Source organism: Raphanus sativus, chromosome 1 (assembly GCF_000801105.2).
Source record: "Raphanus sativus cultivar WK10039 chromosome 1, ASM80110v3, whole genome shotgun sequence".
Classification (NCBI taxonomy): domain Eukaryota; kingdom Viridiplantae; phylum Streptophyta; class Magnoliopsida; order Brassicales; family Brassicaceae; genus Raphanus; species Raphanus sativus.
The window spans coordinates 23346295-23367356 of record NC_079511.1 but is presented as its reverse complement, the minus strand read 5'-3'; the positions used below and the strand labels follow the sequence as shown (position 1 = coordinate 23367356).

Below are 21062 nucleotides of genomic sequence, written 5' to 3'. Positions count from 1 at the left end.
TCCAATTAGATTACATATCGGTCATCCATCAGTTCAATCGGTTAGTCTCGGGTTTTAGTGATTTTTTAATATGAATATTTTAAAAACATAAATTGAATTGTCAGATCTCCGGATTAACCGGTATAATCACAATCGGGTTGAATTTAAAAATACTGATTTAAATGCAAAAATATTTTAAATACACACTCTTTAAAAATAACCAAAATATTTGTTAAATTATTAGTGAAATCTTTCATCGTAAAATATTTCGCGCTTCAAAAGCGCGGATCAGAATCTAGTTTACTAGTGAAAGCCATTGCACTAATAACTACTAATTAACCAAAAATCAATTAACACATTTATACCAAAATAGTCATATTATTCACTTACCAAAAAAGAACGTCATGTGTATTTTTCCAAACCTCGAAATAATAAACCGGTTGATTTACAGTTTTATACCAGTGTCTAAATTATACTCCATCTGTTTCATAATAAGTGTCACTCTGAGTTCATTTTCTTGTTATACAAAGAGTGTCACTTTACAATTCCAATGTAAATTATACTAACTTTCAGTTGAAAATTAATTGTAAACTGCATTGATTTTATAAATAATTTTATTTATCTAAAATACTATTGGTCAAAGAGTTATAATTAATTACAACTTACATATATTTCAACAACTTTCTTAATCTGTGTGAAAAATGTTACAACGACACTCTTTAAGAAACGGAGGGAGTATAAACTTTCACAATAATAATAAATCTTGATGTAAATTACAAACCAAAGTTATGATGTACGTAGCTACAAACCTTCACAGTAATACTAAACCGATTGGTTTATATATGTATCTACATGTATTAAATAAAAATGTATCTGCCATTATTCAAACTTTTATGATTAACGAAACACATTTAATTTAAACTTTCTTTTTATAAAGCTTTTGAATATTGCTATTGATTTGATTTATAAAAAGAAACATATATTCCCTAACATATGTAGCTTATAAAGCTTTTGAATATTGCTATTGATATGATTTATTTTGGATAGTAGTATATTATAAAATAAATAATTAGCTCATGCTACTAAGAAAAACTGAAAGTTCATTATATTATCAGATAATATATATCTGGACCCGTTTTAAAATATATGAAAATTGGTCAATTTAATTACTTATTTTTGTATAAAATAATCATAAAATAAAATTTAAAATTTAATGTTGATTTATATCAAAAAATTGATTCAAAAATATACATATATTCAAAAATTGATTTTTTACATATATTCAAGCTGGTTCATGGATGTGGAAAAAAATACTCAAATTCAGACACAAGGCGAAATCTCTCTACAAAGTGAGAATTAACAGTGGGAAACAAGCTCTGTTCTGGCATGAGTCTTGGTCTGAGTTGGGTTGTATTATTGATCTGGTGGGGGAGAGAGGTTATATGAGTATGGGTATCAGTAAGGAAGCAACGGTTGCTGAAGTGTTGATGATGTCTCGTAGAAGAAGGCATAGAGAACCTGTTCTGAATTTGATAGAAGAAGAGTTATTGAAATGTACGGTGAATGATGCTGATGATGTTGGTCTTTGGAAGCAGAAGGAAAATGTCTTCAAGAGCAAATTCTCAACAAGACACACTTGGAATATTCTGAGAACCAGAAGTGAAGAGTGTAATTGGTCTAAGGGTATTTGGTTCTCCTATGCGACACCGAAGTTTGCTTTCCTTGCGTGGCTGGCAAATCATAATAGACTGTCCACGGGGGACAGGATGATGAGCTGGGGAGGTAACTCAAATGTTGGTTGTTCTTTTTGTGATGTGGAGATGGAAACAAGGAATCACATTTTCTTTGAATGTGAGTATGCTGAAGCGGTTTGGAAGAATCTTGCTGGGAAGCTTATGGGGGATGATTATTCACATGTTTGGGCAATTGTTTATGAAATGATTTGACTTTCCTAAAATAGCTCTGAGGGTGATTCTGAAAGCGATTCTAGGGTTCTGAGTTTTTCTTCGCGTTGTGACGGCCCTAAGGATCGCTCCATGGCGGCGCCGGTACCGGAGAGCTCTCCTCTGAAGGTTGCGGATGATATACAGTTTGGTAAAAAGTCTTTTGTTAAAGCGGTTCAACAGAAGCATGTTCTCGTGAGCCATGACGTAAGAGTTGAAGATGTAGATGGTACTCAGATGGTAGAAATACCCGACGATCTTCTCGTTAACACAGTCCCCTTGTGGGAGGATTTTATTGAAGGAAGGTTTCTGGATCTTGCTTCTCACGTGGCTAAGATCCATATTCTTGTTAACAAGATATGGCCTTTGGGAAACAAAAATATTAAGATCGATGTGTATGCGGTGAATGAACGAACGGTGAAGTTTAGAATCTGTGACCAACAAACCAGGATCCGTGTTCTGCGACGTGGAGTGTGGAATATTGCGGGCATCCCTATGATACTCTCTAAATGGGCTCCTCTGTCAGAAAAAGAGAATGAAGAAACAGAAGTGAAGATTGTTCCCATGTGGGTTACAATGGAAAACGTTCCGCATAGCATGTTTTCCTGGAAGGGACTCGGCTTTATAGCCAGCTATGTAGGGAAACCGGTTAGACTACACCCGGAAACAGAGTTATGTTCTAATTTCGAGGAGGCAAAGGTTTTCGTTAATGCTAATATGACAAAACCACTGCCTTCTGGCATTCGCTTCCGTTCCAAGACTGGGATCAATGCTGACATCAAGTTTTCTTATCCTTGGACTCCTACTAAGTGCTCTCTTTGCGCGAAATGGGGACATAAGGATAAAGAGTGCGTTAAAAAAGTAATGAATGAAACTAAAGAAGTACTTGAACAGGGTAAGGAAACTGGTACCCATGAGCAAAGGCCAGTCGAGGAAGTGAGACTCCAAGGGGGAGAAACAGTTGAGGAGATGCACCCAACTAAGGTTATGGAGGAGGTGGTAACAGTTTCCGAGTCTGCCACAGAGAGGGAAGTTGGCAAACATTCAGAGGCATCAGTGGAGAAGGAGGCGCCTGCTGTGGCAAAGAATATAAACTTTGAAGTTCAAGGTTATCCACATGACCAAGCAACTACGGAGGCTGAAAACAGAATGGAGACAGGAAAAGACTGGTCGAGTGTTTCACCGGGGAAAATTGGACGATCAGTAGAGATGCAGGAAACTCAACCAGTAATCTCCCCATCCCGATTTCAGCTATTAGCAGAAGAGGAAGATGAGGATACACAGAGCACGACTCAGGAAACAGAAGAGAAAGATGGTAATCTCTCTACTGAAAACATCAGGGAAGATGCAGAGGAGGGAGAAATTCTGCAGCATGATGGTGAAAGTAAGGAACTTAAAAAGGACGGGAAGGTAACAAAACCAGGCCGACCAACGAGAGTAACACTTCGTGTAAGCTCACAGTCTGCTGTGCCTAGGAATACAAAACCTAGTGGCGCAAGCAGGAAACGTTCCTCCAAAAAACAATAATATGTCGTGCTTCTTTTGGAATGTCCGCGGCTTAAATAAATCTATTAAGCATTCCGTAATAAAGAAGTGGTTGGAGGAGAGGCAGTTTGATTTTGGTTGTTTGATTGAAACAAAGGTAAAAGAAGGTAGAGTTCCAATTTTGATGGAATCTATATTTAGAGATTGGTCGATTCTGACAAACTATGAGCATCATCGTTTGGGTAGGATCTGGGTAGTATGGAAGAACAATGTGAGGCTCACTCCGTTTTTCAAGAGTAGTCAAGTGATCACTTGTTCAGTTAAGCTTGAATCGATGCAGGAGGAAATCTTCTGCTCTTTTGTCTATGCGTCGAACAACGCGGAAAAAAGGAAAGGATTGTGGAGAGATTTATGTGATCATCATAACTCTCCAATCATTGGTCCTAAGTCTTGGATAATTTTGGGAGATTTTAATGAAACTTTGGATATGGCAGAGCATTCAAATTTTGATAGCTCTCCAGCAGTAACTTTGTGAATGAGAAGATTTCAAGACATGGTCAATCATTGTTCTTTGGTGGATATGGTGTATCATGGTCCTCTTTTTACTTGGAATAATAAAAGAGGTAATGATCTTATATCGAAGAAACTGGATCGCGTTCTCGTTAATGATGCATGGAACCAGAGGTTTTCTCAGGCTTATTCTGTTTTTGAAGCTGGTGGCTGCTCTGACCACTTGCGATGTCGTATTTATCTCACCGTGCCGGAGAGTCAAACCAAAAGAAAGCCTTTTAAGTTTGTGAATGCAGTCACTACTCTAGAAGAGTTCTTGCCCACGGTGAAAATGTTCTGGGCAGAAACACAACAAATATTCCTCTGAACATCATCCTTATTTTGCTTTTCAAAGAAGCTCAAGGAATTGAAACCGGTAATCAGATCTCTGGCCAAAGAAAGAATGGGAATTTGGTCAAAAAATTTAGAGAAGCTTATGAGGATCTTTGTAAAAAGCAAGAGCTAAACCTTCAGTTCCCTTCGACACAAAATCAGGAACTGGAAAATGCAGCTTTTGCAAGATGGGAATTTGTTGCTAGACTTGAAGAAAATTTTCTCAAGCAGAGGTCAAAACTACACTGGCTGAAAATTGGGGATCAGAATAATAAGACCTATCACAGAGCCATTGCTACTCGAGAAGCAGTTAATGGTATCAGAGAGATCCGTTGTCGGGTTGGAAGATTGGTAAATGATGATAATGGCATCAAGGAGGAAGCAAAGAGCTTTTTCCGAGAATTCCTCCAATATCAGCCTGAGGACTACACTGGTATGGGTGTCTCGCAGTTACATGACCTCCTCTCCTTTAGATGCTCTGATCAAGACTCACAGAATCTAGTGCAACCGGTAACGCCACAAGAGATTAAAGATGTTCTCTTTGCTATGCCTAGAAATAAGTCGCCAGGACCGGACGGGTTTAATGCTGAGTTCTATAAAGCAACATGGGATATCATCGGACCTGAGTTTGTTATCGCAGTTCAGGCGTTCTTTGTGAAAGGATTCCTTCCAAAAGGAGTAAATTCAACCATATTAGCTTTGATTCCGAAAACAACTGAAGCCAATGAGATGAAGGACTATAGACCGATATCTTGCTGCAATGTGCTATACAAGTTCATATCAAAACTTATTGCGAATCGTCTAAAGCGTCTTCTTCCTCAGTTTATCTCTGCAAACCAGTCAGCCTTTGTTAGTGAGAGACTTTTGATTGAAAATCTCCTGCTCGCTACTGAAATCGTCAAGGATTACCACAAAGACAATATCTCATCTCGTTGTGCCATCAAGATTGATATCTCCAAAGCCTTTGACTCTGTTCAATGGCCCTTTCTCCTTAATACTCTAAGAGATATGAACTTTCCCCATCAGTTCATTCACTGGATTTCTCTATGCATATCAACACCATCTTTGTCAGTCCAAGTTAACGGCGAGCTGTCTGGTTATTTCCAAAGCAAGAGGGGATTGCGACAGGGATGTTCTCTCTCTCCGTACCTGTTTGTTATTGTAATGGATGTTCTATCTAAACTTCTTGACAAGGCGGCACATGCTCGGAACTTTGGCTATCATCCTCGATGTAAAGGTCTGAGTCTAACTCATCTGACGTTTGCAGATGATCTTATGGTGGTAACAGATGGGAAAGTGCGATCAGTGGAAGGCATAGTAGACGTGTTTGACAAGTTTGCAAAGTACTCGAAGATATCCAGATGGAATTGGAAAATAAATTTCACTTCACAACAGATCAACTACCGGTGCGCTACTTGGGGTTACCACTAACCACTAAAAGTATGAACAGCTCTGATTACCAACCTCTCATCGAAACAATAAGAACGCGAATAGGTTCATGGAAAAACCGGTACCTATCTTATGCAGGCAGACTTGAGCTTCTTGGTTCAATTATATGGAGCATCTCCAGTTTCTGGTTATTAGCCTTTCGTCTACCAAAGGCGTGTATACAAGAAATTGACAAGATCTGTTCTGTTTTTTTATGGTCAGGAAGCGAGCTAAATCCACGTAAAGCAAAGTTGTGTTGGGAAGAGGTTTGCCGACCTAGAGAAGAAGGTGGCCTTGGTCTTCGTTCGTTGCAAGTGATGAACAAGGTTACCAATTTAAAGCTTTTCTGGAGGTTAATCTCAAACAAAACATCGCTCTGGGTCAGATGGATTCACTCCACTCTTCTAAAGAATGAGACTATTTGGGCTGTGAAAGAAAACGATCAAAAAGGTTCTTGGATGTGGCGGAAAATTTTGAAAGTTAGAAACCTGGCTCGAGAATTTTGCAGAGTAGAGGTTCATAACGAGAAAGGGACGTCTTTTTGGTATGACCAGTGGTCTCCTTTAGGCTGCTTGATGGATAAGTTGGGCACAAGGGGTCAGATTGATACAGGCATAAGGCAACATGATACGGTTCACACCGCCTGGACAAAGAGAAGACGAAGAATTCATCGCTCTGCAGGCCTTATTCAAGTTGAGAACCAGCTACAGTCTTTATCTCGCTCTGAAGAGGAGGACGTTGTTCTTTGGAAAGGGGAACACGACATTTACAAGGAACAGTTTATAACTTCAGAAACTTGGAATCACATCAGAACAAAAAGAGATCCAGTCTCTTGGCATAGAGGAATCTGGTTCACGCATGCTACGCCGAAGCATAGGTTCTGTAGTTGGCTAGCTATCCATAACCGGCTCCCCACGGGAGATAGAATGGAGGCATGGAACGCTGGGATAGACGGAAAGTGCGTACTGTGTATTCAGCAGTTGGAAACGAGAAACCATCTTTTCTTCAGCTGCACGTTTACCTCATCACTATGGAGCAAACTGATGAATGTACTTATGGGTAACGGTTATTCGGATGAGTGGATGGAGGTTCTGTCTTTCATACAGCAGCCAAACCTAACCAGAACCAGGAGCTTCCTTGTTCGTTATGTTTTCCAAGCCACTATCTACATGATTTGGCATGAAAGAAACTGTCGGAGGCATGGAGAGAGACCTAGATCTCAAGAAGTTCTCTTTGCAGTGATTGATAGACTGGTCAAAAATCAGAGTTATGTCCATCAGAGCACAAGACAGGAGACTTGATCGTGCTTTCCAGCTATGGATCGAAGCCGTACGAACATAATTGTTTATGTGGTTTTGTTTAGCAAATTAATTAGCTAAAGTGGCTCATGCTGTAAACAATTTCATTTTTCTTTTGAATCTAATTTAACATTTCATTCAAAAAAAAAAAGAAGAAGACATGGATAAGTTTTGAAGCCTCACAGTACAATGAGTAGGATAATTGATAGAGCAGTTCGAAATAGATTTTTATCTATTAGGAGAGCAGGAGATAATAGTATGGAGGATGGGTTGCGATTCTGGTTCTCGATGAGACCAGAAACATAAAGTTCATTATTGTATAGATTTAAAAAGTTCTTTTTCTTTAAAAGTCTTTCAGCATAAGGAAGCATTAATGTTCCAAAGGTTTTTTCTGAATAAAAATTTAACATTTATTCAAAAAAAAATTTTTTGATTTTTTACTAAAATATTTTCCACTAATCATTATTAAAAAATTGTTTTAAATATATATAAGCAAAATTCCCAATTTAATATAACAACTTAAATTAGGGTTTTTATATTTCACATTAAGTTTTAAAAATATAATATATGTGATTATTTATGTGATAGTACGTATAAAATACTATTAAATTTATGATTACTTATATGACGGTACGTATAAAATACGATTAATTATATGATGACACATATATGATATATAATAGTGACTAAGGATGGACGTTCGGATACCAATTCGGATTCAATTCGAGTTTGTTTGGGTTTCGAGTTTCTGGGGTCAAAAATTTCGGTCTTATTCGAGTATTTCTAAATTTTGGTTCGAGTTCGATTTTGATCTTTGTAGGTTTAATTCATGTTCGGATAACCCATTTAAATTATTTTCAAATTTTTAAAATTCATTGTATACTTTAATTTTCTCAAAATTCATAAATAAAATAGTATTTTACATATAATTTGAATAACATATGTAAGAATACCTAAATTAACATATAAATTGGTTTGGTTTAAATATTTGGATAGAAAATCAATAGTTTTCAAGTATTTTGGTGTTTTGAGTATACTTTAACTATTTTAGATTTTTACTTTTTACTATTTGTGTATATTTTCAAGTATTAAAACCAAATTAAAAATATCATATATATATTGCATGTTTTTATATAAATTAATTCTAAAAATAAATAATATATATATATATATATATCTATTTCAGATACATTTGGGTACTCGAAATACTTAGGTTCGAATTAGATTCGGTTTTGGTTCTCTAAGTACCATAATTTTGAATAATTCAGATATTTGATCAATTTTGGTTCGGATCTGGTACTACTTTTTCAGATCTGGTTTGGTTTGATTCTTCGGATCTAGATCTTTCGTCCAACCCTAATATTGATATGAAAACAAATAGCAATATATTTTTGAAAAATATGCATATTTTTTATTTTCCAATGGATTATCTTTTCGTTTTTTTTAGAAAAAACAAGAAAAGCGCTTTTAAAAAGTATTGCATTCGCACGGGTCAAAAGCTGGTAGTTATATTAATAGTGGGAAAAAAATTATATGAAAGAGAGTCGCAGCAATACTCGAACCAAAGGAAAGGAGGTCACAAATTTCTCTTGTCTAACCATTTCAGAAGCACTTAATTTGTAAATATGGCCCAGACTGTTTTAATATTATCTGGCCTAAAGCTGTTGCGTTACCTGGACCTGCCGAGAGGTGTATTCATGATAGCTATTGGAGAAATTCATTCATGAAATTATATGATTAATAATGAACATGTGAAATAAGTAATTGATCACAGTATAATTATTTGGTTCCATAGTGTGTCTAAAACATAACCACTAAGGCACTGACAAGATCACAAGTGATCAACCAGATACAAACAAGCGAGTTGATTTCAAAGCATCACAATGATTAACTTTTCAATTAAAAATTATGAATAATTACATATTCAGATTGATCATTAGCATTGGCTAAGTTACACATTTTAAGATGCCTTTTAAAAAATATTCTTTTCTTCCAGTAAACAAGACACATCTCCCATGTTCAAAGAAAAAAAAAAGACACATCTCCCGCTCGGTGGTTATAAACAGTTCTTAATGGTCTTCGTACATTAATTTAGTGAGAAAATCATCGTACAATCACAAATATCCAGTGATGTTTTTGGTTTCTTGCACAATTTAAACCGACTTGTTTAGTAATTTAAAAATGAAAATGGTTTATTAGGAACAGCCTAACAACAGTCGTGGCGTTGTCTATACGGTGGTCTGAGAAGACCTTAAAACATGCTAACGATGGCCCACTCGACACTCTGTGTTCACCTTCTGCCTCATTTCTTTTTTACATCTTTTTTTTTCTTCTAATAAGGTTCTTTATATCCAACATTATTAAGTTCTTATTAATAGTTTGGCACGAACATGTTAATATATGATTGGTTTATATGAATATTATCAACTAGTTTCAATCAGATAAATCACATTCGAAGAGCTCACCAAAAATCCGGCAGACCCAAAGCTCTCTGACCATGAGCTTCGCTGCCCCTATTTTTTTAGAGTCAATTTTTTATGGGTTTCGTTGTTCTTTTATGCCATTTTTCGTAATTCTATTTTTTATCAAAACTCAAATTACCAAATCAAATTATCTCCTATCATCAAAACTAAACCCTAACCCTCTTTATGGATTAGTGAATCCATGGACAAAAATTTAACTTCTATACTTTTTAAATTTGAAAAAAAAAAATTAAAATCGTTTTTAATTATATTTTAATGATTTTCGTAAAAATATGAAAAAATAATTTTTCGATTTTTGAAATATTTTTATCAAATTCTATAAATCATATAAAAAATATTCATGTTGCCAGTTTAATTTTATGATTTTTCGTTTGCCATATAAAATTTAAAAAAAAAAACAGGTCCTTTAAAGATTACTCCATGAGATATAGAGGTATTAGAGCAATTGTTCCGGCTCTCCCGTAAACATCCACATAAATTCAGTCCACCCGCGATTCATGAAAACATTATCGTAAACAAATGGTATATCACGTTTATAGTAATATCGTTGCATAGCACTATATGACTATGAATATTCATTAATTGATGCAAACAATTATAAAAGCATTTGTAAGAAAATACTTAATTAGGTTCTAGATTTATTGTAAAGATAAATTAAATTAGGCGCTAATTTTTAAATAGCATAAAATTTAAATATGAAGAAAATAAAAAACCATACATGTCTTTTTAGAAAACTAGGGCCGGCCCGCCCTACGGACGGGATTTACTCTATTTGTGATATATGTAATTTTGTAATTGTATATTTTTTTTTACGTGTGTTTTCGATAAGTTTTTGCAAGAGAAGTGTATAGTAACATCTGTAGTTTTAGAAAATGTTAAGGTGTGCAAGGATTAGAGATTATGTATGTTAAGATTAATTATGTTTGATTTTGATGTGTGTGTGTGTATATTAATAGATTTCTTCCTATAACTTATTATATTGGGTGGATTAGGTGTAGAAGGTGTTCTTGTTTTTTGTTTTTTTAATAATAATAAATTCATAGTTTCTTGGTTAATTGTGAGTTGCTACATTTTGGGTTTTCAAAAATAGGTTAGTGGTTCTCATAATTATCAATTGCTACGAATGCATTTTGTTATGTTTTATGTTAGGCTGAATATGATATTTAAAACTGTATAAAATATTAAAAATGTAAATATATTGTTTATATTATAAATCAACACTTAAAATATATAGTTATAATATAATTTCAAATATTTTAATTCGTCTAAGGTCGTTACCTAGTTGTAAAAAAAGATAAAAACAGGTAAGAAAGTTACTAAATTTTGAAGTTGAGACACATATTAAAAAAAAAAGAAGTTGAGACATATTTGTTTACTATTATGTAAATAGTTTGATTTTTATTTATTCTTAATTTTACAGTTTTAATTTAATATTTTGTAGTTTTTTATAAATGAATAATATCATTTTAATGTGTTTTGTTTAATGTAGTTAAATTTTATATTTGACTATTTAAAATAATGTTATATTATATGGAACCAAAGATAATGAAGATGTATATAAAATATCTTTTTATGTTGTTGAACTCCGCTTATTTTAATTTGGGGTGATGTAATATTTTGTTTATTCCAATACTTTCTTTAATTTATTTTTTTAAAACTTTTGATAATCTTTATAAATCTAGTTTTTTGCATCCATGAAAATATTAAAAATTACAATAAGTTTATTTATTTTTATTTTATTATATGAATTTTGAAAAGGATTATATGTTAACATATTTATGTCAATAAATTAATTGAATTGAAAATGAATCAATTCTTAAAAATATTAATATTTTTCACTTCCTGCATCATTGATATTGAGAATTAGGTTATTTTCCGTGAAATCTTTGAAACAAAATAACTATCTAAAATATATTAAAAATGAAATAGATTAATTGTTTTTCTGTTCATTCGATAATGAGAATATATTTTTAATGTGATAAACAATACAATCATCGACAAAAAAAATAGACAATACAATCTGTGTTATTTACAGAATCATAACACACCGTACACAATGAAGCCACTTTTATATTCCTGATTCTTTATTTTCTCCTTGACGACAATGACAATTTAGTGTTAAAAAATACGTAATCAAAAATGTTGTTCATACTTCTTCACTTATTCGTAGGGTAGAACGTGAAGCTTCTACACAGTTCAGCTTCGTCTTGAGCACAGCACTAAAAGAATATAGCTGAAGTGTTAAACTCATCACACGGAAAATGAATACAAATAAACGTAATCGCTAAACAAAAAAAAAAAAAAAATACATACAATTATTTCACTTTCGCCAAAACATTATTGTTTCAAAGAAACTTTGAATATCACATGTTTTGGAAATACATGCTTTTCTTACCTTCACTTAGCGATCTCTTAAGAAGCCGTAGGAAAATCAAAAACTCTATCACAGTTTTCTTAAGAAGTAGCTTTTCCGGCACCTCTTTCTTCTCCTTGATTATATCCTTTGGGCCTAAAAACTGGGCTGATTCGTCTAAAACATTAGCCTTGTCCACATCCTATCCGTAATCACCATATTGTTTTGTTTCTATGTTATACTCTGCAACAACAACAAAAAACAGGTCAGGGCGATTCCAAAACCACAGCTCTGTTATGTCGAACCAGATTATTCCATTGTAACATCCATAATCACAACTCAGATCCTTCCTGGATTGAAAGAGAAAAACCCATTTGATTTGTGTCAGTAACTTACGCTGTAAGGAATGTATGTTTGTCGTCCATTTGATAAGACTACTGATGTAGCTAGTGTAACCTGCCATGCACCATTAACAACAACACTATGGGAAAGAAGTATACGGTCAACATTGTTTGATGCGTTGCTTGAACAGTCCGAATCATGTAGGTATGATCTAAAAGCAAGAAACGAATAAATGGGTTTAAATTATCCAAATAGTTTAAATGTGGGGAGAAAGGGTCATGGTTTTTTGTTACCTATGTATCTGAGATTCATCACCATGCTTTGTGGTATCCAGAAGCGACATCTATAAGAAGATTGTTATCAGAGGAGTCTGTTAGATTCAATGCTTTTGCACATCAACTCCTGCTCTGCTTCTACATCAAGAACAATCACCATGTGACCAATCAACTTGTTCTGTGTCTCAATGAACTTCAAGAGTCCACCTTTTCATTCGAGATAAAATGCTGACTCAGGAGTAATGTAGCAGTCGACATCTGACTGGCTTACGTAGCATACATCATAATGATTCTGTTGTAAATGATTGAATAACCTTTAGTCATTAACAGCTCAAGGTCTTAGCAAAAACATGAAGAGAAAAACTTGTTTTACCACTGTAAAAACCCATAAGCTCAACAAACCCAATACCATTCTCATCAACAAACATGTACTATATAACTACCGGGACCACTGATGCAAAATTCGCAATCCAAGACGGACACTTCCGAAGGTGAGATGTCATCTTCCATCTGTTGTTATTGTAGTGATCAAGAAATGGTTCACTCAAACTATATTTTTCATTTCGCTGTAATATAAAATATAAATGCTACAAACTGATGTTTTTAACCTGTAGATACATCAGAAGGATCACAGGTCGGAGCTTAAAGTCGAACCGGTCGTCCTGTCCAAACCACTCTCGACTCACCATGCTCCAATCCTCACCTTTGAGCCAAGCAAGAACCCCCATCTTCACTCCTGCCTTGGTAAGCCAAGCAAGAATCACCGAAACCATGAGATGTTCGGAAGATCTGTCCGACATATTAAGATCCGAAAGAGTCCATGGTTATGGCTCTGGCCCTGTTTCATGTAAATCACCATCATTAAAACGTTTGAACAGCGAGAGAGAAAGAGATTCCTTGCTTCCTAAAATCATCTAAGAACGAAATAACCTTAGAATCGAGGAGGAGTATGAGTTGATGGAAGAAGGCTGCACTTTTTATAGGTATTATCCACCGACTCAAGATAAGATAATAAGCGGTGAATGATTGATCGTGCCGGCGGTGCTAGAAGAAGTAAAGATGGTTATTGATGGCGATTTTAATGGATGTTATAACGTTTTAGAGGGGAAGAATCGCATACGAAACGATGCCAATGAAAATCGACCAGTGATTCCTCATGACGATTCGACTTACACACATCCTGGAAGATCAAACAACGCGATCGAAACCCAATGAATAGAATCCTCACGTCGACTTTAAGAACGGCGTAGAACAAAGACGGATAGAAACCTAAATTCCAAAACGACGCTTCAGCCTCCTTGGACACGTGCTGACGTGTCAGCACGACGTTAAACGAATTATCTATGTGTCATCCTACGTGGCTCAATCTGGAGAGAAAGAACTCTCTTTTATATAAATAGATAAGCAGACCTCCATCTGCTTTGATCTTAGACATTAAGCAAACTCTTAGAGCAAAGTTGTACTTCCTCTCTCGTGCGCAAAGAAACCATCCGTCGACTGTAAACTTCTTTTCGACTTGACTTTTGTAATTTGAGTAAGTTTCTGTAGCGCTTTCTTTTAAAATCCAACTATGATATGATCTGCGCCTTGCGCGAAATGAAGTTGTTATTTTCATTATGTTTTCAAGAATGAAACAATAGTTTGGTTTCATGTTGATTGAGGTGTTAAATTCAGATATCGGTTTGCTTTCGGTTCAGTTCTGTTTTTTTGGTTTTTTCGTATTTCGGTTAGTAAAATATAACTACTACTCTAAATCCATATTTATTTCGATTCAGTTAGGTATATATACCGTCGGCTTTTGGTTTATTCGGTTTTATACCAAAAAACATAATTATTTAGTTTGAGATCATATTATATATTATACGAATTTTAGAGTCATGTTGTCAAAAAGTCATTTATTAAAAAACATTATATATTTAAATAAAATAATAGAAAAACGCTTCTATCATTTAATAAAATAATCAAATTTAGAATTAATATCAAAGCTCTAAATTTTGAAAATAAAAATAAAAAAACAGAACAGAAGCACGAAAGAAAAGTTTTCTATTCTTCCATATTTAGTGTTCATCAAATTCATATGTCTTCGGTTGAACACAACTCTATTTGTTTAAAGATAAAAAAAAAGTTGTAAAAAATTTCAACTAATTGTTGTTAAAATATTTACTTCAATTCAGTCAATGTTAAAAATAAATAAAAAAGATTAAAAAAAAGACTAAGAAAATAAGAAGTCTCAGTTACAGTGAATTATTACTTGATTATAATTAAAGTGATTTACAAATTATAATTATAGTTCAACTTATATAACAAATAGATATTCATGCATCGTTATAAATTTATACATATTTACATGATTTTACTTTTGATCGGTTTTGTTCAGTTTAGTCGGTTATAAACCAAACCATATCCAAATCCTATGATTTTTATAAAATCACATACATTCGGTTTGTATGGTATATACCAAAACAAAATCATATTATCTATTTCTGTTTGGTTTGGTAATATTCATTTTTATCATATTGAACAACCCTAATTTAGATATAGTTGGTTTTGGGTTGTTTTTATTATGTCTTAATATCTTATTGTAGAATTTGATTTTAAATTCATATTTATATTAAAAACAAAACATAACGTACATAGTGTGATCACATTTATGTAGAATTTGAAAACATTTATGTGGAGTGTGAATGCTCATTCTCAAATCATTGTAAGACTATCACGTGTCCATTATAGTGTGAACGCATTTCTTAGAATGCTTCTCCTTTAATATATAGGATGAGATTAGAATAATCACATAAATCAAAAAAATATATCTTATTTATATACGATATTTTTATGCTAAGTAAATCAAAATAATTATTTTGTTTATTTTGTATGGTATATAATTAAATGTCAATGATAGTGACATAAATACATAATATATTTCAATACAAATATTTATTATCATACTGTTTTATTAACATTTGTATATTTTATGTTACAAAAAATTAAACAATTAATCCCAAAATTTTTGATGTGATAGTTGTTAAAAGCAAATTTCAAAATTAACATATTTATGTATTTTTAATTTTTATATTGTATATATTTTTATTTAAACGAAACTAATATATATCAAAAAAATTGTTTAATATGAACATATAATAAAATGAGAATTCATATTCATATGATCTTATGATCATTTGTGTCTTGTTATAACAAAACAAAATTCATTAATTAATCACAAATTTTCCAGTGGGATTTTTAACATTTTTAGTAATTTATAGTCATTTTAAAAAACTCAAAATATAACATATAAGAAAAAAATATAATTTTTTTATTATATGGGTGATGCGATTGTTTAGTTTCATTTTATAATAATATAAAACTAAAAAAAATGAGGAAGAATCAAAAATTGTTATAAAATCTTTATTATTCATAATTATTAATTGTGATATATATGTTTATCATAATAGGCAATTCTGTAGTTTTTATTTAAGGAAACAATTAAGAATATTCTTCTATATACTACTAATCAATTTAATATCTAGTTTAATAAAAATATAATATATATTTAGATGAACTGACTATTTTTCTCAGGATTCTAAAAATCATCTAGTAGCTAAAACAATGTTGCAATACTTCAAGATTAATGTATAGGGGTTATATGCTTTAACCAATGACTTACTTATGAGTTTAGATATAAAGTTTTTGATAACTTATAGAAAACTTGGAAAACACGCCTTATACTCATGTTTTCTACATATAGTGGCTTCAGTTTCATATTTTAAATAAAATTATAGTTTAAAACATATTAAATAATAGGAAAGCAATCGTATAAATCCAATGTATTTCAAAGCTTCAGTACATGAGTATTGCAAAACTTCGATACATAGTATTTCAAACTTGATCATATAAATTGCATATACATCTCACATAATGGTCGATAAAATATAATAACTGAAACTAAAATAATGTGTTCAACATTATGATAAGGTGGTAAGTGTGTTCATAAAAACTGTAAAATAATGTGGCCAGTGTAGTAAGTTGTCTTACTCACAAAAAACCGTCTGCCAATGTTAAATGTGTACTGATCATAGAAATTTCCTGTGAAGCCACGTCAGACACTTTGTCAATCTCTTATATGGTAAGTTTTAAAAATGATCTTCCTTTAATATATAGAGGATTAAAAAAATTACAAAAAGACATGCATGTCTCTTAATAACATGCTGTTGAGAAAAACTTTGTGTCATTAATAGAAAAAGCATACACCTAAATATTTTTTTTATGAAAACGTTTTTTTTTTATTTTGGCATCAATTTTTTTAAGAAAACGGTTGATAGTCATTTGATAAGAAGAAATATATTTTGATATTTAATTCTATGCTACAACTATTATCTCGTTCATATTTGGAGTATAATAAAGTTAATGATCAAATAAATTCGCGAGAGTTAATTAAGTAAACGGCATAATATTTCTCTAACTATCCTAATATATTTAGATAGTGAATCAATATAATTTGATCCTAATTTTATGCTTTTTAGAGGAATACTATATCATTTACTTGAATTAACACTCAAAAGTATATTTTATCCTTAATTTTATGATACTCGAAATATTATCTCTCACTATACGCCAAATATATATTTGATCCCGACTTGCAAGACAACTCCACGCAAAACAAATAAAACTAACTTATAAATAGCGTTTCCCATCAGTAACATCTGCTCACCAATCGTGTCACCGAATACCAAAAGGAAAACGCAAACGCGATCTCTCTCTCTCAAACTCTGATTCTCTCTTCCATGGCGGACATCGACATCAGCACCGGCAACGAGCCGTTGATCAACCACGAGAACAACAGAAACAAGGTCTTTAATCGCTGCGTCTCGCACCAGCAAGACGAGCTACAGAGCTTCCGTAAATACCTGAGATGGATGTGCGTGGACCACTCGAGTCCATGGACTGCGATCCTCTCTTGGACCATGTTCGTCGTCTTCACGCTCGTGGTTCCTGCGATCTCTCACTTCCTCCTCGCTTGCGCCGATTGCGACAGTTACCATTCCAGACCGTACGACGGAGTCGTGCAGCTGTCTCTAAGCAGCGTCGCCGCAGTCTCTTTCCTCTGCCTCACTAGATTCGTCAGCAAGTACGGTCTCCGACGGTTCCTCTTCTTCGATAAGCTATGGGACGAGAGCGAAACCGTACGCAGAAACTACACCAATCAACTCAATGTGAGTTTGTTTCTCAATAAAAAAATAGTAATTAAATTTATTTTTGTTAGTTTCTACCGTTGTTTCGAATTCATAAAAGATTGTTACAGAACTGGTAAAAGACAAATCTGTTGTGTTGTGTTAGAAAATTTTGGACCGTACTTCTTCCAGATCATGTCGGAGTATGTTAAAGTTAGACCGACTGGCGATAGATCTTTTTCGCTAACGGTGTAAAGTGCAAAACAAGTTCTTTGCCACACAAAAAAGTAAAGTTTATAAAAATATAGCAATTATTGTAAAAGGAATTAATATTCTATTCTTATGGCAAATAATTTGTACAAAGAATATATTTGACTAGATGGAAGATATCGATAAAAACACGAAGGTTTCTCTCTCTCTCCTCGTTCTCTCTCGCGTATCTTTCACGAGGATGAGATTGAGTGAAACTTTGTTTCTGTTGCTGATTATCGTTCGGTGACTGGACTCCGGTATACTGCGATCTCTTTGACGAATATATCCGGCTACTGCCTCCGGTGGTTCGCGTTCTCTCCAGCGGAGCTATCCGGCTTCTATCTCCGCGTCGCACTGTTCCTTGTGTTGACGGCGGCTAATTCCCGGAGTCATCCGCCTGGTTGGTGGCTCTGTTACTTTGGGGTGTGTTCGACGTTGGCCGATTGAAGGTTGAGTTGGAGAACGGATGAAGATGGAAAGAGAAGAGGAATAGTGCTAAGCTTCTCTTCACGGATGATCGATGGTGGAGATCTATGATCGGTTTCTGGTTTCCGGCTTTGTTTCCGGTGAAACGTCGATTAGGTCTCCGGAATGGACCTACGCTTAGGTCAAGATGTGGGATTCATGTGACGCGTGTTTCCTCGCAGTTGAGGATTCCAACACGTGTACCGGCCATGTTTACTACTCGACGCGTGGCTTCGTTGGCGCCTCCTTGTTAAGGGTTACAGTTTCCTGAGTTATAGTCCATGTGGCTTTAGTTTGATCTTCTGTTTGTGGGCTTCTTGTTTTATGTGTATTATATGTTTGGGTTTTTTTTTGGATTTTGACCCTTAATAAAAATTAGATGAAAAAAAAAAATATTAGACTAGATGGACAAAAATAATAGAACAAATGAGAAGATAGGGGAAGAATCATCATGAATATTATAAAAGTTAGGAAAGTATCATGAATATTATAAAGTTAGGAAACTACTCGACGCATCTTTAAGGGTTGAGTATCGAAGACCAAAGATAATATAATTATTATATGATTGTGATTTTCTTCCTTGATTTTAAAGGAAATTAGCTCATTACCTTATAAATATTAGACGAAATGTTGACTAATACAATAAATACTAAATATTTTAGCATTAACTTACTTCATAATCTTGTGAAATATGATTAATTTAATTTATCAAAACCATAAACAATACTAATTTTCCTTTAACAGTCAAATACCGGTTTAATCTGACTTAAAACTGATTTAACTATTTTTTAGTTTATTGGTGTCTTGGTGAGATCATATGACGTCACTTTGATGTTACTTCAGGAGTATTCAACATATTACACACGTCAGGACGATTTAACACAATTTACTTTTTTTACTATTTACCTGACTACAGTTTAGAAGATCAGATAGCAAATTCATTATTTAGATAGTTCATGTATTGCGAGATTAATCAACAACACATGTATATGGGAACCTTTTCACGTTTTCTAAAGTCCAGAACTTTGATTTACAATATTACTTGTTCCACAAGCAAACCAGCTACATCATCTTATTAAATGTGTTTTGTTTTTTTGCAGACGTCGCTTCATATTGTCTCCTACTTCGTGATCCCATGTTTCTTAGCAATGAGTGCTTACAAAATATGGTGGTACGCTTCAGGTGGATCTCAAATACCATTTTTAGGAAACGTTATTTTGAGCGATACCGTCGCTTGTGTTATGGAGCTTTGTTCTTGGCTTTACCGAACAACCGTGATCTTCCTTGTCTGTGTTCTCTTCCGTCTCATTTGCCATCTTCAGATCCTTCGCCTACAGGACTTTGCTAAGCTCTTTCAGATTGATTCAGATGTTGGTTCAATCTTGTCTGAACATCTTCGTATCAGACGTCATCTGAGAATCATTAGTCATAGATATCGTTCTTTCATTCTATGCTTGTTGGTTCTTGTCACTGGAAGTCAGTTTTCTTCTCTGCTTATTACTACCAAAGCTTACACTGAAGTCAATATCTACAGAGCTGGAGAACTCGCTGTAAGTTTCATTTACTCAATCTGAGATTTTGGAAGATACAAATATTTATAACTTAATCCGGTTGTGGTTAAAACCCGCCATGTTCACTCATTATAGTAATGTTTGTTTCTGAATATATTACTCATTTAGAGAAACTCATTTCGTTTGCTTTTATCTTCAGCTTTGTTCCATGACATTAGTCACTGCATTGCTGATACTATTACGAAGTGCGTCAAAGATCACACACAAGGCTCAAGCTGTGACATGTTTAGCTGCGAAATGGCATGTATGCGCAACGTTAGAATCTTTTGAGATAGCAGATGGAGAGACTCCAACTTTGGTTGCTAGAAACAGTCATAGCAATAAAGGCAATGATGTTATTACGTTAGCAGAATCAGATAGTGACGATTATGGTGACGAAGAAGATGATCTGGACAACAATAACATCATTCCTGCTTATGCTTTCAGTACCATCTCATTCCAAAAGCGACAAGCTCTAGGTAAACAAAAACAAAAAAAAAAATTCTTCTGCATGCTTATGTCTTAGTGGAATCTTACTTTGATTTTGTTTGTTTGTAGTGAGTTACTTCGAGAATAACAGAGCAGGAATCACAGTTTATGGATTTACACTTGATAGAGGTACACTCCATACAATTTTCGGACTTGAATTGTCTCTTGTTCTCTGGCTTCTTGGTAAAACCATTGGCATTTCTTGAATCTCTTATCTGAGATCATCGAGAATGTTTCGGCACTATAATCACTTTCAAATTATTTTTTCCTTTATTTTTTTTTACTGTGAATTGGTTATCTGTGCTTTAAATATCTATGTATTCTTATTGTTATAGAGTTTATGTTATTGTAAATTAGATTTAAAATAAAAAGTTCTCTTTTCATTTTCTACATTTCACACTGTCTTTTAAATTCTGCAAATGATTTTTGTACTTGTAGCAAAATAAATATAAATTCATCTTAGTGTCTCGCATTACAATTACATCATGTATACTAGTCAAGGAGTTGTCTAACAAGAGTGAGTGACGTAGAAAACAACTGAATCATTCACTCAGAGAGATTAAACAGGGGACAAAGCTCCAGTGATCATCTTTACTATGTAATATACTTGATTCATCAACAACATCTTTGCTCGGATCTTCTTTGTTCTCTACTTCAGGAGGATTACGAGTCT

At 33.7% G+C, this 21062-nt stretch overlaps 2 protein-coding genes and 1 long non-coding RNA gene across 4 annotated transcripts; 2 read left to right on the top strand and 1 right to left on the bottom strand.

The window, feature by feature from the left end:
• Window positions 1-1427: 1427 nt before the first annotated feature.
• Window positions 1428-1925, top strand: LOC108832354 (uncharacterized). The gene has a single exon (XM_018605844.2). The coding sequence runs from the start codon at window positions 1428-1430 to the stop codon at window positions 1923-1925; it is 498 nt and encodes a 165-aa protein (XP_018461346.2).
• Window positions 1926-11486: 9561 nt separating this feature from the next.
• On the bottom strand, window positions 11487-13838 carry LOC130497421 (uncharacterized). Of its 2 annotated transcripts, XR_008936411.1 has the most exons (7): window positions 13399-13838; window positions 13077-13306; window positions 12842-12978; window positions 12487-12760; window positions 12248-12404; window positions 11894-12094; window positions 11487-11717 (listed from the first exon to the last, which is right to left on the bottom strand). It is a non-coding gene; the product is annotated as an uncharacterized LOC130497421 (long non-coding RNA). The 2 variants fall into 2 exon arrangements; XR_008936408.1 differs by lacking the exon at window positions 11487-11717 and having other exon boundaries at window positions 11743-12094.
• Window positions 13839-17119: 3281 nt separating this feature from the next.
• LOC108841853 (uncharacterized) lies at window positions 17120-20781 on the top strand. Its single transcript, XM_018614636.2, has 4 exons — window positions 17120-17675; window positions 19451-19900; window positions 20061-20379; window positions 20459-20781. The coding sequence occupies exons 1-4, from the start codon at window positions 17247-17249 to the stop codon at window positions 20593-20595; spliced, it is 1335 nt and encodes a 444-aa protein (XP_018470138.2). The 5' UTR covers window positions 17120-17246; the 3' UTR covers window positions 20596-20781.
• Window positions 20782-21062: the final 281 nt, after the last annotated feature.